Source organism: Barbus barbus, assembly GCF_936440315.1.
Source record: "Barbus barbus genome assembly, chromosome: 3".
NCBI lineage: Eukaryota > Metazoa > Chordata > Actinopteri > Cypriniformes > Cyprinidae > Barbus > Barbus barbus.
The window spans coordinates 38,874,183-38,897,635 of NC_136731.1; the positions used below are offsets into that span (position 1 = coordinate 38,874,183).

Below are 23,453 nucleotides of genomic sequence, written 5' to 3' on the forward strand. Positions count from 1 at the left end.
ATTTTTTTCCTTATTTTGTCTTTCCTTGATTCCTTCCAACCTTCCATTAATTTGTCCATTTTTCATTCTCTCTTGTCTGCCAGTCTTCGGTCCTTTCTGCCCTTTTCCTTTCTTTCTTTCTTTCTTTCTTTCTTTCTTTCTTTCTTTCTTTCTTTCTTTCTTTCTTTCTTTCCTTATATATTTTCTTACATAATATTTCTAACATTAATAAAATCTATAAATTTAGCCCATGAAGCACAATTATTTTTTTTATGTATAGTATAATGAAAACAGCTTAACAAATAAAAATGTATCTAGTTAGTTACTTATAACCTCGTCAGCTTTCTTCGCATGTAGACCTAAAATATATTCTAACCAAATGTGAACAATTCCAGCTAAGCACATACAAATTTCTGTGTTTGTCTTCCATAATCTAAAGCCATTCTTCTCTCGGTCCCCCTGTTTTTCAGGTTTGTTCTGTAACACTTCGATTGATGGCATTGGAACATGCTGGCCCAGGAGCAGTGCAGGAGAAGTGGTGTCCCGTCCCTGTCCAGAGACCTTTCTCGGAGTCCGTTACAACACCACCAGTAAGTGCAGAGCATCTCACATCACAGTCCCGTCTGAACTGCTCTGTCTGCTCCTGTTTATGACAGCACAAGCTGTTTCTTTTTTATATCTGTTTTATAGAAGACCTAGGCGCTTGACTTATATATTCTCACATCTCTTGTCAAGCCGATGTTGTTGGACTTCAAACAATGGCAGGTCTTTGGGGATATTTTCAACGCCTGTGACGTGTTGAAGTCATGTTTTGGATGTATGTTTGCATCTGGCACTGCTTGATAGGAACGGAAGCAGTTTGAGCTTCATAACCCGAGCCGACAGCTGAGAGCTACACTACATAACAAGCTTTCAGATTCATGTTTGTGTGTGTGGTACAGAGGGGGAGTGTGTGCGCCTCTGCCAAATTGGCCTGTGTGTGTTGGGCTGCATGTAGGTCAGTTTTTGAGCTGGTGCATGCTAACAAGTTATGTTTTACCATTGCTAACAAGCCCACTAATTGTTCTGCCAGTGTGTGTGTGTGTGTGTGTGTGTGTGTGGCTGTAATGAGAGAGACTCACTGCTGTGACAAAAGTGTTCCAGTATCCCTCAGAGACGAGTTCTAAATGCTCCCTGTGGACAGAGGTGTAGTTTTTCTTTTTTATGAAAGGATACATTGCCACATTCTCTTTGTTCATTCTTCTTTCGTTTTCTCTTTATTCCTTTCTTTCTTTTTCATGTTCCTTCCTTTCCTTCTTCCTTCCTCCCTTACTTTCAATATTCCTTCCCATTTTTCTCTTCCTTCCCTTTTATTTTTCTTTATTTTTCCTTTTCCCTACCTTTTGTTTTCTTTCTTTGTCTTCTCTTTATTCCCTTTCTTTTTATTCTTCCTTCCTTCCTTGTTTTCTTTCTTTATATCTTCTCTTCATTACCTTCTCTTTTTATTCTTCCCTCCTTCCCTTTGTTTTCTTTCTTTATATCTTCTCTTTATTCTCTTCTCTCTTTTTATTCCTTCCTTCCAGCCTTCTCTTTAATTCATTTTGTGTATTTTCTTTCGTTTGTCTTTCATTACTTTTTGTGTTTTCTTTTTTTATTCTTTTTATTTTGTTTTCATTCTTTTATTCTTCCTTCCTTCCTTCCTTCCTTCCTTCCTTCCTTCCTTGTTTTCTTTCTTTGTGTCTTCTCTATATTGCTTTATTTATCTGTATTCTTCCTTCCTTTTGTTTTTTTTTCTTTGTCTTGTCTTTATTCCCTTCTTTTTTAATTTTCCTTCCTTCCTTTCACGCTTCCTTTCTTCCAGCCTTCTCTTCAATTAATTTTGTCTTTCATTACTTTTTTCTTTTCTGTCTTCCTTTTTCATTCTTTTATCATTATTTCCTTCTTCTTTCCCTCCTTGCTCTCATCTTTCCATTTTTTATTCACTTTTGTGTCATCTCTTTATACCATTCTTTCCCATTATATTTACATCCTTCATTCCATTTGCTTTCTTTCTTTCTTTCTTTCTTTCTTTCTTTCTTTCTTTCTTTCTTTCTTTCTTTCTTTCTTTCTTTTTCAAAGGTTTAGTCTGTTTAGACAAAGGTTTAGTCTGGTTTATCTCTGTCAAACAAACCCTGTGGCTGCAAAGGGTTTGTTTGCAGATGGGTTAAAGCTTACATTAAAATTGAATGTAATCTTAATCCTTAATTTATTTCATATTTAGGGAGATGAAAGTGTTGACTGTTCTCATGGAGCCAAGGCTCTCGATGAGAGAATGTCCGTTAGTCATATTTCTTGAAACATGCAACTTGTTTAGCAAAAAAAAGTGAAAAATAGAAAGGAAAAGATAATCTGAAGAGGAGGAGAAACTGGGAGAGGAGGAGATGGAGAGAATGAAGTCTGATGCCAAAGTCATTATTAAAGATGTTATATATGAGAATACGGATGGGCGGCCAGGGGACAGAGAGAACTCACGAGTAATGATTTGTTTGCACTGTTTTATCCTTAATAATAATTCCTTTTTTTTTTCTCCTATACACCTGGAACAAAGCATAGAAAGACAGTGAAATGCGTAATAAAGCTGGTGCTTGGGACATACTTGTGAGACTTTTGTGAGACTGTGTGGTTGATATACTGTACCATACACATTAAGGAATGGCCCCACACCCATAGATGCTGGGTTGGTTGATTCATGTACTACGATTCACTGGAGCTGATAGCATGATTGGTTTTTAAAGTCCCATGGCTGCAGCATATTGTAGAGCTTCAGGCAGTGTGTAGCACAAATCAGGAACATTTACAATATTCACAGGGCACTGCACACAGTCTGTGCGCTTATATCGGCTTTTCTCGTGGTTTTTATTCCCCAGTGGAATGAAATATGTGTGTTTTTAAATGAGAGAAAGAAAAAAAAGGGAGATGAACCAATCAATGCCTTTGTGGAAATGAGGCTTGTCAGGAGATTAAAGAGGTGGATATAAGATAAATCAATAGCAAACAATCGAGATATATATTTCAAATCAATGAAAAATGCTACAGTACAGTAATGAACAGTCATCACATTACAAAATGCACTTGCATTACCCAAACAAACTGACATAAAATCCATAATGTTTGTAATATCTAATGACACAACCATAAGGTTTTCCATTCTGCCAGTAAAATAGAGTATACTGTCAGTACTGTAAATTATATTGACTTGAAATTTTTGACTTGAATTGAATGGGCAATTTCATTCATTCACAAAGTCAGTTCTTGCATACACACAAATATTTTGAATGTACATGGTAAAAATATATTGTGGTTATCAGATGATGTTCAGGTGATCAGATGCTCAGGCTACACGCACATCTGAATATATGTAGATATACCAGAATTTGTTCTCATTACGTGTAACTATATTTGTGTATTTTGAAACAAATGTGAATTGTGTTACAAGTGTATTTGTCATTTTGTACTGAAGGTTTTGAAAAGTGTACTAATAATTAATTGCAGCAATGCACGTTGAGATTGAGTGAGATGACATTGAAGGCTTTAAATTAATTAAATATAATTGTTTACTTTGTCTTCTTTTCTAAAGTCTTCTTTTCTAAAGATCATGCAGGGTGACAGCTTCATTTAACAGTAATGAAAAGAATGTGCATTCATTGCCATTGAATTTAACATTGAATTATCTATCAAATTCAAGAAAGAGCTTTGAAGCCATCTACTTGGCTTGACTTCATTTAAGGTAAACCACATCTAGTAGCGGTTTGCTGGAGAACATATTTGGGGGAAAATATAAGAAGCATCAGTAAAGTTATAAAAGAAGAAAATAAGCTATTGAAATGGTTAGTCAGATTTCCGAGTTGTTGTTTTTTTTAATAATCTTTTCTGTAGTTAAAATGATGTTGTCAGATGACGGACAGTAAAATACCAGCTTTAATTTGGAGGGAAACAATTGCACAAATGTACACTGTTTTTTCAACGTTCCTCTCTGAGTTCTGTGGAGCAAACAACAGATGTTGTCTTTTATGTAGTACATACAGTTCAATTTACAGGTCAGAAACTACACAGCCCACTCACTCTTGATGCTTAATGCTACACATCTGTCGATGCAAAAGAAAGAATCACAGCAATATCAGTATAAAACCTTCATTTGTAGCAGATATACTGCTATAAAGGCAATCTTGATTGTAACCACAATAAATTTTATTAGAGTAGTTGTGCAAAATAAACGTGATAAACATTACTAGATATACTATATTTGATACTTTAGTTATTCATATAAATATGGTCCAGAAACAGGCATTTATGTATTGCAAATATTGGAAATCGGAGCTGAATACAAGCAATGCATTGTATATTTTATGCAAATCCTTCGTAAAAGTCTTCTATTCTCAGCCTCATGTTTCTTTGCATTTGCAGTTTGTCTATGTGTGTGGATTCCTTTCGAGTTTTTGATTTAGTCATTTCAAATCTGCACGCCGACTACCATTTACTTTGTATTTACTATACTCTTACTTTTTTTTTAATACAGTGCCTTGCGAAAGTATTCATACCCCTTCATTTAGTTCATGTTTTGTTATGTTGCAGCCTTATGTTAAACTGCTTTAAATTAATTTTATCATTTTACAGTCCATACACCATAATGTCAAAGCAAAAACAGAACTGTTACAACTTTGTAAATTTATTAAAAATAAAAAAATTGAAATAATTACATTGCATAAGTATTCAAACCCTTAACTCAACCATCAGCTTCTTGGTCACCAGTCTAGACAAGGCTATTCTCCATCAGTTGCTCAGTTTGACCAGGAGGCCAGCTCTAGGAAGAGGCCAGGTTGTTTCAAACATCTTCCATTATGAATAATGAAGGCTACATGCTTCTGTGAACCTTCAATGATGCAGATTTTTTTTCTGAACTCTTGACGCAAGAGTTCAGAAGAGTTCTTGTGGCTTGACGCAAACCTGTTTCTGAGCTCTATAGGCAGTTCTTTTGACCTCAGGGCTTGGTTTTTGATCTGATATGTATTTTCAGCTGTTAGACCTTTTATTAAGATGTGTGTGCTGTTCCAAATCATACCCATTCAAATGAATTTGCCACAGGATAACTTCACTTGAAGTGTAGTAACATCTACAAGCAATATGAATGCCTCTGAGCTAAAATTCAACTGTTCCAGATAAGGGTATGAATACTTATGCAATGGAATAATTGAAGGTTTTTATTTTTAAGAAATTTGCAAAGATGTGAAATAACTGTTTTTTGCTTGCTTTGCCATTATGGGGAATTGAGAATGATGCGGGGAAAAAGTAATTAAAGCTATTTAACATAAGACAGCAACATAACAAAACATTTTAAAAAACGAAAGGGTATGAATACTTTTGCAAGGAACTGTTTATGAGTTAGGCACTGATTACAGTTGATTACAAACAATGAAATGCTTATTTGAGGTGCAATCTTCCACACTATTACAATAGTAGTGTGCAAAATAAAGCATTTCCCATCATTTTTGATCAGCAGTGCTCAATTATGCTTCTGGAAATCCATCTTCCTGTAAAATGAACTCTAATCAAACACACCTGAGCCGTTTAATCAAGCTCTCAACCAAAATTGTCCCAAGGAGATCTGATCATGTTATCTCTGCATCTTTGAATGCAGAAATGGTTGATTAGGGATACAAATAGGCTAAAATAGTGTAAGCTTTTTACTGTATGTGTTGATTCTTATTTTTATTTTCCTCTAACTTTCTATTGTTATCGACAAAAAATATGAATTAACAGACACAATATGTATTTATAGTTACAGTGTTTAATTCTTTATTTTAATAGATTTAATCGATTCTGAAACTATTTGGCAGGATTTAGATCAGTATCTAAAAATCCCTCATCCATTTTTGTTCACTTAATAGTAATTAATGAGTAAGTGAACATTTTTTTTTTTAACTGCAAAGATACACTGTAGTGCACTACAATATATGTAATTCGCTATATAGAGAATAGTGAAGTGAACATGCAAGAGATCTTTGGGTTCAGTTGATCGCTCTTTAGTGCAAAGTGTTTTGATCGAATATTGAATTCACACAGTCATTTTCATTCACTACTTCCCTATGTAGTGCACTCATGTTTAAAGTATAGTTTAAAAAGAATAATTTTGTTTTAACATATAACAACCCTTGGGAGAAATGTGAAGCGAAAAGCTTCAGCTTCTGAGTTGCCACCTCAGGGCAAGTGTGTGAAAGTTAATTATACTCCCTCTGTGGGAGGAGGGTTTTACATGACATGACATAACTCCTCATCCCTCCTCTCTCTCTCTCTCCTCCTGTCTGTCTCTCTCCCTGTCTCACTTTTCCTGCTCTCCTTCAGGCATTGTCAGTCTCTGTCTGACCTTGATAGACTCTTTTATTGCCTGGGCTTTTTGCAAAGGCTGCAATTCAGCACCATTTCAGCGAGATCTTATGACAGTTATAGAGAAAGCCAGTTCAGTGGCAGCTGAGCAGGGTCTTTTTTCATTATGCTAAGTGACATTTGCTCTCCATGGGTCACTGGCGGAGCATGCGAGAGCTGTGACAACATTCTGCATGTAGCGTTTGCATTTTTTGTCATCGTTCCTACATTGTTTCACAGTAGGCTTTTGGAACTGAGACTATTACTGGCTCCATGGTATATCGAGCTCCTTAGTAATGATCCAAATGCATGCATGCATTTTTTTCATTCATTCATTGCTTAAATTCTTCTTCTTATTCTTATTATTATTATTATTTTGACATTGGCACCAATAGCCTTGGGGGCAGCACGTCAACATATAACGTTATTGTGGTTCATACTGTCCTATCACAATTAAAAAAAAAAATATTTTATATATATACTGTAGGTTGTGTTCAATTACATCCGTTTAAAAAAATAATAAATAACAGTTTTATATTTTAATATATTATATAATGTAATTGGTTCCTGTGGGTTGAACATCATTAATTAACATCAAAATTTAGATATCTTTTGTAGCATAAATATATTTACTCCTACTTTTGATAATTGTGATGCATCTTTGCTGAATAAAAGAAAAATATTGTTTAATATAATTTCTAATACTCAAAAAACCTTGTTTTTTGTTGTTGTTTTTTTTAAGTGCTGCATGTCAGAAAAGACGACATGCTACCTCCAAAAGCAGGATAAGGGGATTTCCACTCTTCTCTACTCTTCATCTTACTCTTCTTCCTAATCGCACAGCAATTGTTTAACAAATACTTCAGCACTCTGTACTCAGCACGCTGCATTGTTTTCCAGTATTGTTCACTACTCATCCACACAGAAATGGCTATCCTGGCTGTGAAAGCACTGACAACCTTCTATTTGTCTCGTCACACCATCAGATCTGCTTCAGGCAATTGTGCGGTTGATCAAACCGGCTGGATGTGGAGGTTTACAGGAGGCAGATGACTCACCGTGTAGCAGTTCCTCTGTGCCCTGTTTGCTTGTGTGATCTATGGAGCTGCCATTCACCTTCAGATCAATATTGCCATGAGCAAAAGGAAAAGACGAGAGGAAGCTAGTAAGAGAGAGTAATGGAAAGAGTGTTTCCTTCCCTGCAGTAAGTGTTTGGGTTGAGTTCACAATTTTTGTTTTTAAATGCAAGATAGTTTGAGTCACTGTTTCAAGGCTCTCTCTGGGATCTTCAGCTATTTTTACCATTCGAGTTAAAGTTTTGAGTTGTGTCAGAAGCGTCCTAATTACTGATATTTTTTGGATTGTTTGTTTACTACTTGTCTATGTTGGTATTAAAGTCTTTCCCAAGAGACAAAACAGGTAGAGAATGAACTCTACAAGGAAAATCGAAAAGGAAAATATTATTATCTGGTGGTTATTCCAACTTTTCCATAGCTCTTTACTTGGTGTGACGGTAACAAAAACATTTCTAAAGGCAGTACATAAATCATCACAGTTGGCTGAATTTGTTGTTAATTTGACCAGGGACACAATCAGGCTGAAATAGATCAATGTCTTTCAGTGATAAAGCATTTATATATATTTGTCAGACTTTGTTTTATGATAGATGCTGTAGTGATTCTTCACATGTGGACAGTTTCATTCCTAGTCAGCTTTAGGGACAGAGACATTTAAATGGCTATAGGATGATGTTTGACAGATGTCGACAAAGTAGTTTGCGGCTGACCAGAGAAATGGTGAGCGCATAGTTTTTTGGGGGTTTTTTGAGAAAATTTGAGATCATGAGAAAACAACACATAAAAAAAGAAATAATGGATGGCATCTTTGTGCCAAATATCACATAACAACCCCAATCATCTCCTAAAAAAATATAATTACCTCATGATATTGAAACCTTGATAGTACTACATCCTTATATTTCTAAAGTTTGATTAATTAATATGTTAATAAGATAGATAGTCAGTTCACACGTGATGGATGGACTCACAGATAGATTCCTCTCAACTTCTTCCTGACTTCTTTATCTCACTAAACCCCTGACATTGTGTCATTTTGGTGCAACTATTGCTGTATGTTTATCATTCCCTCGATGCATAGTTTGCCTCCATTCTGCATGGATTAAGAAAAAACAGCCATGTACTTTAAATCCCATTGTCCTCTACTGTCACAGCTATGATGGATGGTAAGCTCTAGCTGATATCACTCCAGTAATTGTGTCTTGTTATGATGGGTGCTGATGTCAGGCCCGTAGGGCAATCAGGGCTCTAATCATCATGTAGCATCACCTCGACTTGAATCTTTGCTCTACATACATGCACAAATTGGCAAAGTTGCACCAGTTCCCATGGAAACTAAAATATAGTACAGAAGATTCTGACTAAGTAGTTTTTTTTTTACATTTTCTTTTTCAACCGGTGGATGACTCTCGTATTAGCTAAAAGTTAACGAGCAACCTTTTTGCACTGTCAGTTTAAAGGAAAGGAATATTTAGATTCATCGTTACAGTTTTCCAAGGAAAGCTGTAAAGCCTAAATGCTCAAATATATTGTCTTGTTATTCAGCGAAATCTATATGTCCTTTAAGAAAAAATTTGATAAATATTGAAATAAATATGCTGAAATAATTCAAATAAATATGCTGCATTATTCCAATATACATTTATTTAATCAAATGTCCAGTTAAAACAGTAATAGTGTAAAATATTATTACAATTTAAAAGACATTTTCTCTTATATTTTAAAATGTAATTTATTCCTGTGATGCAAAGCTGAATTTTCAGCAGCCATTTCTTAAGAAATTGTTGTAATATGTTGATTTGATGAACGAGAAAGATAGAAATTAGAAATATAAATGTTTTGTAATAATATAATTGTCTTTAATATCATTTTTAATGAGTTTAATGAATTCTTACTGAATAAAAGTATTATACAGTATATATATCTATCAAACATATCAAATCTTTGAATGGCAGTGCATTTGTTTAAAAAAGAAATGTGCAGATTTATTAACAGAATTACATTTATTTCAAGATATATTCTGTGACAGAAAAAGTCATGATACTTTTTCAAATAAATTCATGTTTTTTTTAAATGATTTTTGAAAATGTTAAGATAAAAATGCATATTAAGAAAATCAAACCTGAAATGGCTGAAGTGGTAACAGACTGTTTTTAATGTGTGGGTTTCAGATTAGTGATTAAGTTAGTCTGGTTGAAGTATCTGTTAGTCTTGAACTGGACAGCTCCCGGAAGCATGATACGATACTAACCCCATTTCCAACCTTAATACTATAGAGGAAGACACTCGGATTGTTCCTGCAGGAGAGTAATATGCCGTTGGATAAAATGCTTATACTGCTCTACTGTATTTCAACATTTCTGTCAGCAGAGTTTTGAGTGCTCAGTGAAAATAGCTTTGCCCCAGATTCTCATTTTGTTGGATTTCAACCTATTTTATGGAATTTTGAAGAAGAAAACTTTCAACCAGATCTAACACTGGCTGTTCAAAGCACAATATAAGCCTTGTAGAGGAAATGTCCCACAATGAAATTGGAAACCACTGAAATGGAAATGAGAAATGAAACCTGAAATCGCTTTTTTCATTCATACACATCTGCACCCAGGATGGATTTTACCACAGAACTTTCATGTTTCAGGAGATATTTTTAAACCAAAACTGAGCAAAAGATGTTTGTTCTTTCAGTTTAGGTTACACTCGTCTCTTCACTGCACAGTATGGGGGGTTTGCAGTCATAAATCAGTTTTATGTGGACTAGATTTTAACGTATAGTCAGGGTTAACTAGATATCCATGCTAAGGTCAAACCTACATGCACCGTGAGGTCAAATATTGACTGTTGCTCTATTAATATTCCTAGTGTTTTGGGTCATATTGCATAACTTTTGAATTATATAATGGATTACATACCATGCATGAAGAAGTGGCATATCTTTCCACAGATGTTCAGAATAAATATTATATAAACTATTTATCTGCCTTAGAAATTAAATAAGGGGATCAGTCAATAACGCGTGTGTGTGTGTGTTTCCAGATAACGTGTACAGAGAATGTCTTGCCAATGGGACCTGGGCGAAGAAGGGAAACTACTCCCAATGTCAGGAAATCCTCAACGAGGAGGTACGTGGTTGCACTTTATTATATTGATAAAACATACTTTCATACAGTTATTTCACAATGACACATAAATCATATGTTTTCTAATAATTATTGTTCAATAAACTGTTTTATACAGTGAGATCAAAAAGTCTAAGTTTTAAAGTTTATTATAATAAGGTTTTTAGTTTAAAAATTAAAAATTTAATGCGAAACAAAAAGATCTCTAAATCACTATGCAAATTTGACACTGACCACATAAACCTCTCTGTACAAATAAAGGACAGTTGTTCTTGCTTGCCCAGTAGCAGAAGCAGCTTATAAGGCCTGTAATATAGTGTTTTTATATGAAATATTTTTTTTGTATTAAATAAGAGTAGAATGCAAAATATAAGCTTTTTTTATTACTTGAAAGTAGCTTTTCTTTGCACTCAGGATCAATTTTATTCAACATTTTACTGCATTTAGACTTTGTGAATTTAATCTAATGTAAAGGTTACTGGAGTGTTATTGAATGAGGGACACTAGTCATGCTTTCAGGAGTTGTTCGTTCAGGTAGCTCACTGTAAAATCTTCAAAGACAGCACAATAGAGACCATGCATTCTTGTTGAGAGTTGTCACTTGGAATCTTTAGCAAGACTGTCATCCAACCTTCATAGACACGGTTTGTTTTTTATTTGCGGCTTATCTTTATGCTCTTTTATGTGTTCCAAATGTTCCAGCTGGATGCTGCTTGCCAAAGTTAGTTAGATTCTTGGATATAAATAGTAAACGCACTCACATCTTCCTATTTTATTATAGCATGTTTTAAATGCAGTGTGTATACTGCCCTACAAAGGCAAAAGTCCTTAACTCGCGAGAGTGTGAAACTGAAAAAAATGACTTTAACATTTTTTATTTGTCCAGCCAAATTAATTATAGGTAGGATACTGGAAATTTGGCAATTAGTTGTTTTGGTAATGAAAATAATCTACATTAAAAAATTGTTAGCTCAAACTTGATTTTTACCCCTATTTTGAAGTTACTGTACTCTGCCTTTGCATTGTATGCAAAATGTGAGAAGTCACACCAAGGCAAAAGACAGTAACTTACACATTATCAGTATTTGGTTGCTGATCACCATTTACAAAATCGTTACAGTAACACCTGTATAAAATCTAGTGATCATTGGCTGTCTTATATAGGCTATTGCATATAGAACTGTGTGACTGTATTAATTGTTTTTTTGTTTGTTTTTTTACCGTAACAAGCAGACTAAAAGTTAAACCTGTGAGTGGATATCATCTTGCAGCCAATTTATTTGCTATGCTCAGTAACGTAAAAGAATGTTAGACATCACGTAATTGTTTTTATATTGACTTAATGAAATAGCCAAACCTAAAAGAACGACTTGTGGATTTATGTGAATGCCCGCAAGCAGGAATAATGCTCAGACTGCTTGTGGATTAAACATCTCCGGCGATGTTTGATTGATTTTATCGGGTTACAAGGTAGGATATATGGATTTAATTGCGAACTGTTAGTTGGCTACTGATTTTATGATTGATCATGCTATATGCTACGGCATTCTAGTCCACACGCTTCCAACTAGAAGTGACAGCCTGGTGAATGATCTGCATTATACAAAGGAAAAAATAATAATAAACAAATCTTTAAAGGTTATTCGTGATTATGTATTCCTGCCAAGGTATCTAGTCTTTACAGTGCTTTGTTATATGGACCTGTTTGGTAGATCGTGATCTCTGTAATTCGTCTGTCTAATAATCTGACAGATTAGATGTATGAAAGTATACAAGTTACACCATAATTAAAATGTGGCAGTCTTTAATGGTCAGTAAAACAAAGGCAGAATACCGAATAACTCCAAGCAGGCACCGTAACTTCATTTTGAAGTTATGGTTAAGATGACCCATTATTTTATCGGAAAAACAACAAAATTGACTCAAGATATTTATGCACATGATAAAGGATGTCTTGAATATCCCAAAATATCCATAACTCATTTTCAACCAAAACTGAAGTTACGGTCTTTTGACTTTGCACGGCAGTATAGTTTATGAAATTTAAGTATAACTTTATGTACATCTTCTTACAAATGAAGAAATATATAATTCATTGAAAATATACTTTTAAAGACATACTTTTTTAAATAATGCAATTTATATTCAGCCCACCTTTTAAATCCAGATTAATTTTATTATTTTGACATTATACTGTGTGTCAGTATACAGCATCCAAAACACTTGTTTGAGTGAACTTGTAGGTGAATTTCTCTGTGAAACACAGGCATGGCTGTTAGACAGAGACATTGATGCCACACGTCTACAAGATTCATTAGCTGTCCTTTGGTGTAACAGAAGTAACATGGGGCGATTAATAATGTATGGACTTTTATCTTCCCTCAAAGGAAGCAATTTAACCAACCATGCTAAGCCTTTGTTCACACAGGGATGGCGAAAAGAGAAATCGCTCATCCAATCAGTGGGACGGAGGAATGGGCTAGCAAGGATAATGCTCAGATTTATATTTAGACAGCAGGGAGGGCTTCCACCACAGACAGTGGTTTACTGGAGCATGTGATTAGCACTAGATGCTGTTTTTTAGCTAGCGATAAGGGTTTTCCCTCATTATTGAGAGCACTGTTGGAATTCATGGGCATTGTATCTAGAAGTAGAAAAAGAGCCACTTAATCAGGTCATGCTATTAACATGTGATCAGCTGGAGGATTGGTGTAGTACTGTATTTAGTAGCTACTCTTGATCCAGGCAAGTAGGTTCAAACACAGTTTGCACCGTACAGTAGGTTCAAATTTGAATCAAAGATGTACATTTTGGCTGTTGTGTTGTGAGAAAATAAAATACAAACTACGGGTTTCACTCTCAGAAAAAAAAAAAAAAATAGTACAAAGCTAGATCTGGGACCTGCCCATTGATAGCTTTGTACTTTCTTTTCTGAGAGTGAACTCCGTTTACATGGGGGGACACAAATACAGACACGTCCATATTTCATTGGGCCTAAACAGCTCAACCTTTTACAGCAGATTTAGATCTTTAACAATCCATACTTTTCACTCCATAAATTGCACACTGTCACGTTCCCTCTCGGGATACAAGGAGGTACGGAGACGTGGAAGTTTCAATAATCCCTTTTATTGAACACACCGTGAGACGAGGAGCTTGGTGAGAGACGAACATCAAATGACGTTAAGACCGGACACAGGGGCTAGGAAACACAGGGCTTATAAACACTGGGAAATTAGCAAGGAAGAACAGAAACAGGTGTGGGGCAATCACATGCAGGGCTGGGGACACATTAACTACTAATTAAAGGAACGAGGATGGCCAAATAGGGACACGAGAGGAGGGGAAACACAAGACAAGGACTGACACACACACATTCAAAGTCAAATCCGATTCCCCAATGAATAATGCAATCTGTTAACTAAATCAACAGGTTCATTGGAAATAATCAGCTTGTTCAAGAATTGGACATCGTCTCAGAGAGGGTGGTGTGAAAATATAAAAATAAAGCTAATTGAAAATATTAATAAATCTATAATAGTATAGAAATAATACCTACATTTACCTACTTTACCTACATTTCACTGCTGGTTATACCGTGTATAATTGTGTATGTGACAAATAAAAATATTGAATCTTGAATCTTGAAATAATACTAATATAATACTGGCCCAATATACTGTCCACCACTCCCTTTAAGTAATTTATGTATTTCCTTGCAACTACTTTTTATGCCACTTCAATCACCGCTTAATATCTGCATTTTATGCAGTGAGTCTAAAGAAGGGTGCAAAAAAAAAAAAATGCAGGGTCATGAAGTCTTTGATATCTTAGCTTAAAAGCATAACTGTGGTACTCAGAGGTACGGCGGAGTCTTTAAACCTTTAAGCCTCTCTGTACTAAGACAGAGTCCCCAGTGGCCTGCTTGGCATTTGGTCTTGCCATTGTGGAGCAAATGAAGTGGAGCAAGTCCCCACTGCAGAATATTTTAAATGTGGCCGTCAGAAGAACTGAATACATTTTTGTTCTCGCTCAGGTTATTGTAAATGGAAATGCTTCCCCCCCCCAGGGCAATGGTTTTTCAGTGCTGCTCTTCTGTCATTGTGTCTGTCTATTTTTGTGGTCTGTGAAGAGTACTTCAAGACACAAGCAGTTGCCTGGTCACCCTCAGCAAGTTTTAAGTTGAAGTCTTTGGCATCACTCGGCCACCATTAGAAGACCATATTTTAGCAGGATGAAAAAAAAAAAAAAAAGATTCAATACAGAGTCAACACATATGAAGATGGCATTCACATTCAAATCAAATTAGAATCACAAACAGAAGGTAATAAACCTCAGAGAGAGAGAGAGAGCGTCTGCTCTCAGCCAAGCACCAGAGCTTATCAAGCCAGATTTATTCACAAAATAAACATATGATTTGGAAAGCGATTTTCCCAGAAGTCATCTCCTTGGCAATTAACACAACTCACTTTACCATGAAAAAAATGCATTAAGCCAGTTGTTCAGCATTAGCTGCACTATAAAGACAAGTATGTAGTATGTATGTGTGACATTAAAATGACTTTGGGAAATTCAGTGAAAATGTTAATATCAGGGTCAATTTAACACATTAATTTAGTACAAACAATTAGTAAGCTACCTTTTGAAATGTCTATTTAGTGAGTTACTTGTCTGCCCCAATATTGCATTATTTGCGGACTTTTTTCAGCAATAAATTGATGTATGTGATGTATATATGCATGTAATTTAATTATTTAATCAGCATGTTATGTAATTAAACGGATAGTTCACCTAAAAATGTAAATATTATTATCATGTACACACCCTTGTTCAAAACCTGCATAAGTTTCTTTCTACTTTTGAACACAAAAGAAGATATTCTGCAGAATGTTGGTGTGGTGAGTGGGGCGGGGCCGAGAGCCGTGGGAACGGAGCGAGGCCGGTGGAGTTAATGATAATGAGCGACACCTGCGACACTCACCGGTCTCGAGTCCCACGGAGGAGCTCCGGAAGGATAAAAGGAGGAGTGACGACAGTGGAAGACGAGAGAGGACCAGGCCTGGATATTATTTTGTGTTTTGTGTGTGGCAGTCGTCCGTGAGGGGCTGCCGCTGTACTTATACGTTTGTTTATTTTGTTATTAAATCGTTGAATGTTTGCCGGTTCCCGCCTCCTTCTTCCCGACCTACGAACTTTGTTACATTGGTGCCGAAACCCGGGAGGAAGGAGGGACACGCTGTCAGAGAGCCCTCGCTGCTGAGGGGGGTCGCGGTGCTGAGGAGATCGGGCAGCAGGGAGTAGCGGGGACGGCCGCTGGCTGCCCGAGGCGACGGTGGTGCTGGAGCGATGGAACATCAGGTGGGACGAAAGACTCGCTGCCGTGCTCCTGGGTCGAGGAGGGGGGCTGCCGTCCGAGAGGGAGCGGAGGAGTCGGCGCCATTCGCCGAGTGGCCGTAGCCTGCTGCCATCCGCCATGATGGGGAGGAGCAGGGAATGGGGGACTCGCTGCCGGCTGCCCTCGACCGGAGGAGCCATCGCCGTCCGCCAGGAGGCGGAGCGTCGAGCCGTCCACCAAAGAGGTCCAGTACCATCGCATGGTACCGCGAGTGAGAGCCTCTCAGCTGGTTGAGGACCAACCAGCAGTGTGTCCGGGAACCGGACCGAATTATTTTTTTTTTCCTCTCTCCCCTCTCTCGTCTCTGTCACTCCTCATCCTTCCGTCTCCTTTTCTCTCGCCTCGTCTGTCCGTACCCCCAGGTACGCCGCGGCCGCCCTGACGGGTCCCCCCCAGGAAGGAGAGGGGGGGGGGGGGAGTAGAGCGCAGTCTCGAGGGTACCCCCCGGCCTGCGAGGGGCGATGGGGGTATGTGGTGAGTGGGGCGGGGCCGAGAGCCGTGGGAACGGAGCGAGGCCGGTGGAGTTAATGATAATGAGCGACACCTGCGACACTCACCGGTCTCGAGTCCCACGGAGGAGCTCCGGAAGGATAAAAGGAGGAGTGACGACAGTGGAAGACGAGAGAGGACCAGGCCTGGATATTATTTTGTGTTTTGTGTGTGGCAGTCGTCCGTGAGGGGCTGCCGCTGTACTTATACGTTTGTTTATTTTGTTATTAAATCGTTGAATGTTTGCCGGTTCCCGCCTCCTCCTTCCAGACCTACGAACTTTGTTACAGTTGGTAAACAAACAGCTGCTGGTAGCCATTGACTTCCAGTGTATGGAAAAAATTAAATCAATGGCTACGATCAACTTTTATGAGTTCATCAGAAGAAATAAACAAATGAAAATAATTTTTATTTTTGAGTAAAATGTGCCTTCAATTAATCTTTAAATACATTTTCTGCCCAATGCAAATAGCTGAAAGTTATATTTTGAGAAAACAATCTGAATGAATCTGGCTTGTGATGCAGAGTTTTAATAGATGAGGCTTGTTTGTGTTAATGTTTGTTTTTAGCAACACTATTAGTTTTATTAGCACAGCATGATGAATTCATTCAAGTCTCTTGGTCCAAGTTGAGGATGCATTAAAATAAACAAAGTAGTGTTTATTGATAACAAACGCTAGTTAAATGTGAGGTGATGATGGCTTTTTAGCACTTCAGCTCCTGTCATTGTAAACATGATGTAGCAGAAAGAACAAACAAAAAGCATACTTTTATTTGGATTTTAAAACAATTTAAAAAACAAAAAACAACTGCAATCATCCTCTATAGTGATATTTATGCAATACACACAATTCAGCATCCGAGCCAACTGGCACAAGGTACCGCTGGGACATGTGACATATCCTAGGTAGTCTAAAACCACCCACTTACCTACAGTATCACTCACACACACACATACACACAAAATGCCAGGCAGACGTGCGTTAGCTGCCCGCTATCTGTGCCATCTGTTTCCTATGGGATTGTTGATTTAATAATTAATAAGTTCGCTCACATAGGACATGTGGTGACTCTGTGGTGCTCACAGCTTAGGCAAATGTGGAAATGGAGCCAGCAGGGGAGGCTGCACTTGCGTTGGTTTCGCCCTGGGGGACATAGCGGCCAGGCAGGTTGAATAATTCTAAAATTGCTGCACTCCAGGCTGAAACGAAACGACTGAGAGACTGTGCAGTGTGGCAGCTGTCACAGGATTCAAGCAGAATGGACTGACTTTCATAAATATTATCATAATGTTGTGATATGTGTACTTCTGCGGCTACATTAAGTTTTGTGTTCCAGGGGTTGATTTTAATTAAAACTAACAGATTTTGACTTTTTTCATCTTCCTGAATAACAAGGCCACTTTAAAGGAACACTCCACTTTTTTTGAAAATAGGCTCATTTTACAACTCCCCTAGCGTTAAACAGTTGAATTTTACCGTTTTTGAATCCATTCAGTCCGATCTCCGAGTCACTTTTAGCTTAGCTTAGCATAGATCGTTGAATCAGATTAGACCATTAGCATCTCGCTCAAAAATGACCAAAGAGTTTCGATAATTTTCCTATTTAAAGCTTGACTTTTCTGTAGTTACATCGTGTACTAAGACCGACGGAAAATGAAAAGTTGCGATTTTCTGGGCCGATATGGCTAGGAACTCTACTCTCATTCCGGGGTAATAATCAAGGAACTTTACTGCCGTATCATGGGTGCAGCAGGCGCAATGATATTACGCAGTGCCTGAAAGTAGTCTCCGGCTATATCATAACTAGTTACCTAGCTGGGGACTACTTTCAGGTGCTTCGTATATTTATTTTGCATCACTGAAGTCATGCTTAAGTCATGTTATTTAGTCAAAGTATTCAGAAAGCATGAAAATATGATTTAATTGTGTGTATTTAGGATATATAACATGCTAGGCACACAGTTAGACTTTGTAAAGCACAGGTGTCAGACATTTTATTCCACAAATGGTGGAAATGGCATTTGTTCATGGTGTTTCTGGGGAAATAATGAAAGAATATGTCTGAATGAGCTGTTGGGCATTGTAAGTAGACAAATTATGTAAACTAATGAGTTTTAAATTATGATGGTGTTGATCAAATAGTGCTTTAATGGCATTTATGTTAGTCCACGGGACCAAAAGTGCCCACAGATGAAGAAGCATCCAGTAACTACAAGTTTGTTGTGTCATATGTTCTATTTTGTTTTTAATATTTAGGGAACCAAACTTTCTGACACCATTGACGATCACCAGAGCTGGATTTGAAATTTTTAGGAATTTATTACAAGAAAAGTTTATTGTTCATCTGTTTTTAAGTATCAAAACACTGAAGATAGCCAAGATCATATTTTTCTCTTGGAAAATTCATAACTTTGAACCTTCCAGTGTAACCTTTCTCTGACTCTTTGAAATGCAAAAGCTGGGGTCTTCCCCTCTAGAAGATTCAAAACATATTTTTGAAAACTAAGTTTGGGAGAGCCAAGGGTAGTCTGGGGATTGATTTAAGTAGTAAAAACCAACTTTGTCATTTACCTATGAGATTTCCGAGCCAAAAATATACAAACTCTATCACAGAAGGAGCACACAGCAATCCAGTGTCTCGCAGAAATAATAAGATTTCAATTTGAACCACTAAAGGAATCTCCACAGGCAGAGTGCAACAAGTTAATGAAGGCCAGTGATCGGTTGAGACCCTCTAGTCTGGCATGTCTGAGACGTTTTAATCCAATTGCACAATGAAATCATTACCTTCAGATGTTCAATGAGCCACAAGGTTTTGAGGTCTTTTATCTCATTACATTTTTTTGCTAAGGTTTAGCATTTGCACACACATACACACACACACACCCACACACACAATCACATATTGTCGTTAAAGCTGAAGAAATTGTCATATTTTTCATATTACAATCAGATTTCTATACCCCCACTTCCCCCACCCTCTTTATTGCTGAAAAACTGAACAAATGCCTTGTGTTCTCAATGAATTGTTCTTTGTAGCAGGAATGGAGATCATAGGGGACGGCATTAGATTTGATAGTGCTTAACCTCAATGAGCAATTGCCCTCAGACCACCTGGTTATAAGACAGAAACATGCACAAGATCAGCAAAGTGGCGCATGAGCTGATTTTTATCCTGTAGACACTAAGGGCGAATTCCAAACAGAAGTGAGCATCCCTATGCCCTACTCCCTTCGAAGGGCAAAGCCCTTGAAGTGTGTTCTTTGAAGGGTGTAGGGCACTACTGTCTCCTATAAGCATTTGGAACTCCCTTGGCGATGGGAATGACGGACAAAATGTTGCCAACGCTGTGCATCCGTGCAGCATTCAGCGCTCCAACATGTTGCCAATAAATATTTCTTCTTATTGTTATTATTTTATTCAAATACTGTGTAATTGTGTCTTATTTACTATTAAGCTTTTTCAAACTAAACTTGTCTACAGTCTTAAATCATATTTCTATCACTGACGAAAATATTTTGTATTACATGAAAATAAAGACAAATTTAATTAGCTTATTCTACTTATATGTAAAGTCAAAATAAGACCCAACTTTACTGTAAAATTCATCGCAAGTGAAGATCACATGATCACAAACGGAAATCACTTCTGTGAAGTGACCATCGCATGTTCCCTTCACTAACTGACTTCTGGAAGGGCCCTTCGTGAAAGGATTAAAGTTGTTCACTTTTGTTTGGAACGTCCCTACAAATGACGTCCCCTTCCCGAAGTGCCCTTCAAGGGGGCAAAAAAGTGGTTTGGAATTCGCCCTAAGTTATCCTGGTTTGAGAAGTTACGCTCCCAAAAATGAGGGTTCCAAAAGAGGGTTTTCGCAGCAAAGCCATAGAAGAATAAATTCAGGTTCCTCAAAGAACTTTTCTGTGAACAGTTCTTCAAAGAACCATTTTTTTTCTTAGTTTGAATAAAATTTTAATAATACAAAGAACCTTTTATCTTTTGTAAAGAACCTTCTTTTGTGCAATGGAAAGATTCTGTGGATGGAGTTAAAGGTTCTTCATGGAACCATAGATGCCAATAAAGAACCTTTATGTATAAGTGTATGATCACTTGCTTTGATTTTGTAATGGTATTCAGGAATGTTTAAGTGTGCAAAATACATTTTAATCTTGTCCAAGAGGAAATGTTGACATGTCCTGCTAATAGTAAAATTTCCTGAGTATTTGTGGTGGAAATGTTTTCAAAAGCGTAATTACCTCATGAAATTTTACACTGTTGTAAAAGGTTCCTGATGAAGTTTCCATCTGCACTGCAGTCCTTTGTAGACAGAAGTTCAAGAGCCAAGACATCTCTAAAAGATTATGTTTCCTCTTTTCAACTGCCTAAAGTATTTTGCAAGCTACATAGGTGCTAAGATTGCGAAACCCTCATGCTCTCTCAACACAAGAAAGCACTCTACAGAGGAAAGTGCAACAAGAGGGCATCGACAATGCATCTGCCATTGCCTACAAGCTCCCTGCGGGGTCTGTAACAGATAGGGTGCTAATGCAAGAATGTAGTCAGCCCCCTTCCAGCTAGCATCCACAGAGAACAGCCCACTTTTTATGTAGCATTTCAAGTATCTAGTGAAGTAGAAATTTCCAGAAAGCCTGCAAGAGGCTTTGCATTGTAAAAATACAAACTGACAGCAAAATTCCGAATGCGTAAACAGGCACTCCCACAGGCTCTCTGGGTGTGAATTTGTCTGCCTTTAGACGACACGTAGTCTAGCCAGGAGACAGCAGCATCCCGAGGGGGAACATTTTGCTCTGTATTGGTGAGCATACCATGGATGTGTTGGTGCACCGAGCCTCCTCTTAAAATAGGGCAAGCGTGATACAATGCAGGGATCAGTAGAGGCTGCTTTGAAGAGCCCTTCTCTCAGGATTTAGTTAAAAGAAGTGGCATCAGAGGGGGAGAGTGTGAACCCCTACTAATGCCCAAATCATAGAAAACGTGGAGGGTTCTTAGAGTCCTTTAGTCTGACAGTTGAAAGGGAGAATTTAAAGGTAAAGCGTGTAATTTCAGAGCAGCACCAAACAGAATTGAAATGGTTTAGTTTGAGAAGCCTGACTGGGCCAGACGTAATGCCATTGGCTCAACCAACGCAGTGAGTTTGGGGTAGGAGATGGGCCTTTTTCCTGGATCTTTGACATCTTTGATATGTGTCCAATAAGGGTGGGTGATATACTGGCAGACACTAGGGCTGGGCGATATATCGAACGCAATTGTTATGCGCATCTGCGCATGTGTATTAAATGCCGCTCCATTTGAAAACAGGTGATGGAGATTTAGCGCTAATCACAGAACCGGCTTTACTGACAAGATGCGCATAAAAATCGTGTTCGATATATTGCCCAGCCTTAGTAGACACAATTAACCGGTAGAAATTTGTCAATTTGAGATTTTTATTTTGCGGTTACACGCTCACGTGACGTTGCTGTGCTATATGGTCATGAACAGAGGTGGGTAGTAACGAGTTACATTTACTTCGTTACATTTACTTGAGTACATTTTTTGGGTAACTAATACTTTTAGAGTATATTTTAAAATGGGTACTTTTACTCTTACTCAAGTATATTTTTAGAGAAAAAACGGTACTTTTACTTCGTTACTGTGGGCGACTCTCCTCGCGTTACTGTATCTGAATGCAATACAAGTTAAAAATGCTTCAGTTTATTCCAAACGCGCCGTCTACTTTTCTCTGGGCAATGAACGATGCCCATTCGCGAATGATTCATTCTTTTGAGTCGATTCTGTTTAAAGACTTTATCAAACCAGTTGGCAAACCAGTGAATCGGTTCGCGAATCAGTTTGAATGATTCGTTCAGTTCCCTGCCGCACGCGCTGAGTCTCTGAAGCGGTTCTCTCTCAGATAACAGAGAGTTTAAGAACATCAAGAGCGCTGAAGACGTGGCTTTGGATCTACAGTCAGTTGAAAGCAAATCTGAAAAGGCTTGTTTGCTAGAGCTATATGAAGATCTTTTATTAGATGAACACCGCGTGTGCTGTCTACTGTTCCACAGGTATAGGCCATGATACCACTATGACATTACCAGTTTGTTGTACATGTACCTTACATTAAATACAATGTATAATTTATACATTAAATAAGCTGTCACAGAGTATGAAATGAACACTCGCGGAACCCGCGTTAGCTCTGCGCAGCGGCGCGCGGCCTGTTCTAGACACAATTAATATTCATATATTCTATATATGAAATATATAGAATTTTCATCAGCTGTTACTCCACTTTTCGGAGTCATATGATCCTTCAGAAATCATTATAATATATCGATTTATTACCCGAGTTGGAAACAGTTTTGCTGCTTAATATTTTTTGGAACCTGTGACATTTTGTTCAGTGTTCTTTGATGAATAGAAAGCTAAAAAGAGCAGCACTGATAATAAATCAACATGATTTCTGAAGGATTATGTGACTCTGAAGACTGGGGTAAAGGCTGATGAAAATTCTGATTTGCATCACTGAAATAAATTACATTAATATATATATATATATATATATATATATATATATTTTGAACGGCAGTGTGTGTGTGTGTGTGTGTGTATACACATACACATTACATAAATGTAATCTATATATCTAAATAAAAATAGACTATATTCAGTACCTATATGATCCAAAGTAACTAGTAACTAACTACTTGAGTAGTTTTTTTATCCGATACTTTTGTACTCTTACTCAAGTAACTACTCAGACTATTAGTTTTACTTTTACTTGAGTAAATATTTCTAGAAGTACTTTTACTTTTACTTGAGTACAGTTTTTGGGTACTCTACCCACCTCTGGTCATGAAAACGTAATGTTTACACGTGTTTTTAAGCCGTTGAAAGGTATATACCACATAGAGGTATTGTACCATGTGTGATTTATGTATTTTAGCCTGTAGGTGGAGTTGTGAGGAGGGATTTCCCTGATCCTTGAAAGTGGAATGAGGTCACCTGGGATTTCTACTAT

General features: G+C 37.4%; 1 protein-coding gene across 2 annotated transcripts in view; it reads left to right on the forward strand.

Annotated features, from left to right (window-relative positions):
- crhr1 (corticotropin releasing hormone receptor 1) overlaps window positions 1-23,453 on the forward strand; it is a gene marked incomplete at its 5' end in the record, with an annotated part of 127,732 nt that overhangs the window by 47,327 nt on the left and 56,952 nt on the right. For both annotated transcript variants that reach the window (XM_079379718.1, XM_079379719.1), the window contains 2 exons: window positions 450-569; window positions 10,467-10,552. In XM_079379718.1, the coding sequence (XP_079235844.1) occupies window positions 450-569; window positions 10,467-10,552 (206 nt within the window). The remainder of the gene's footprint in view (window positions 1-449; window positions 570-10,466; window positions 10,553-23,453) is intronic.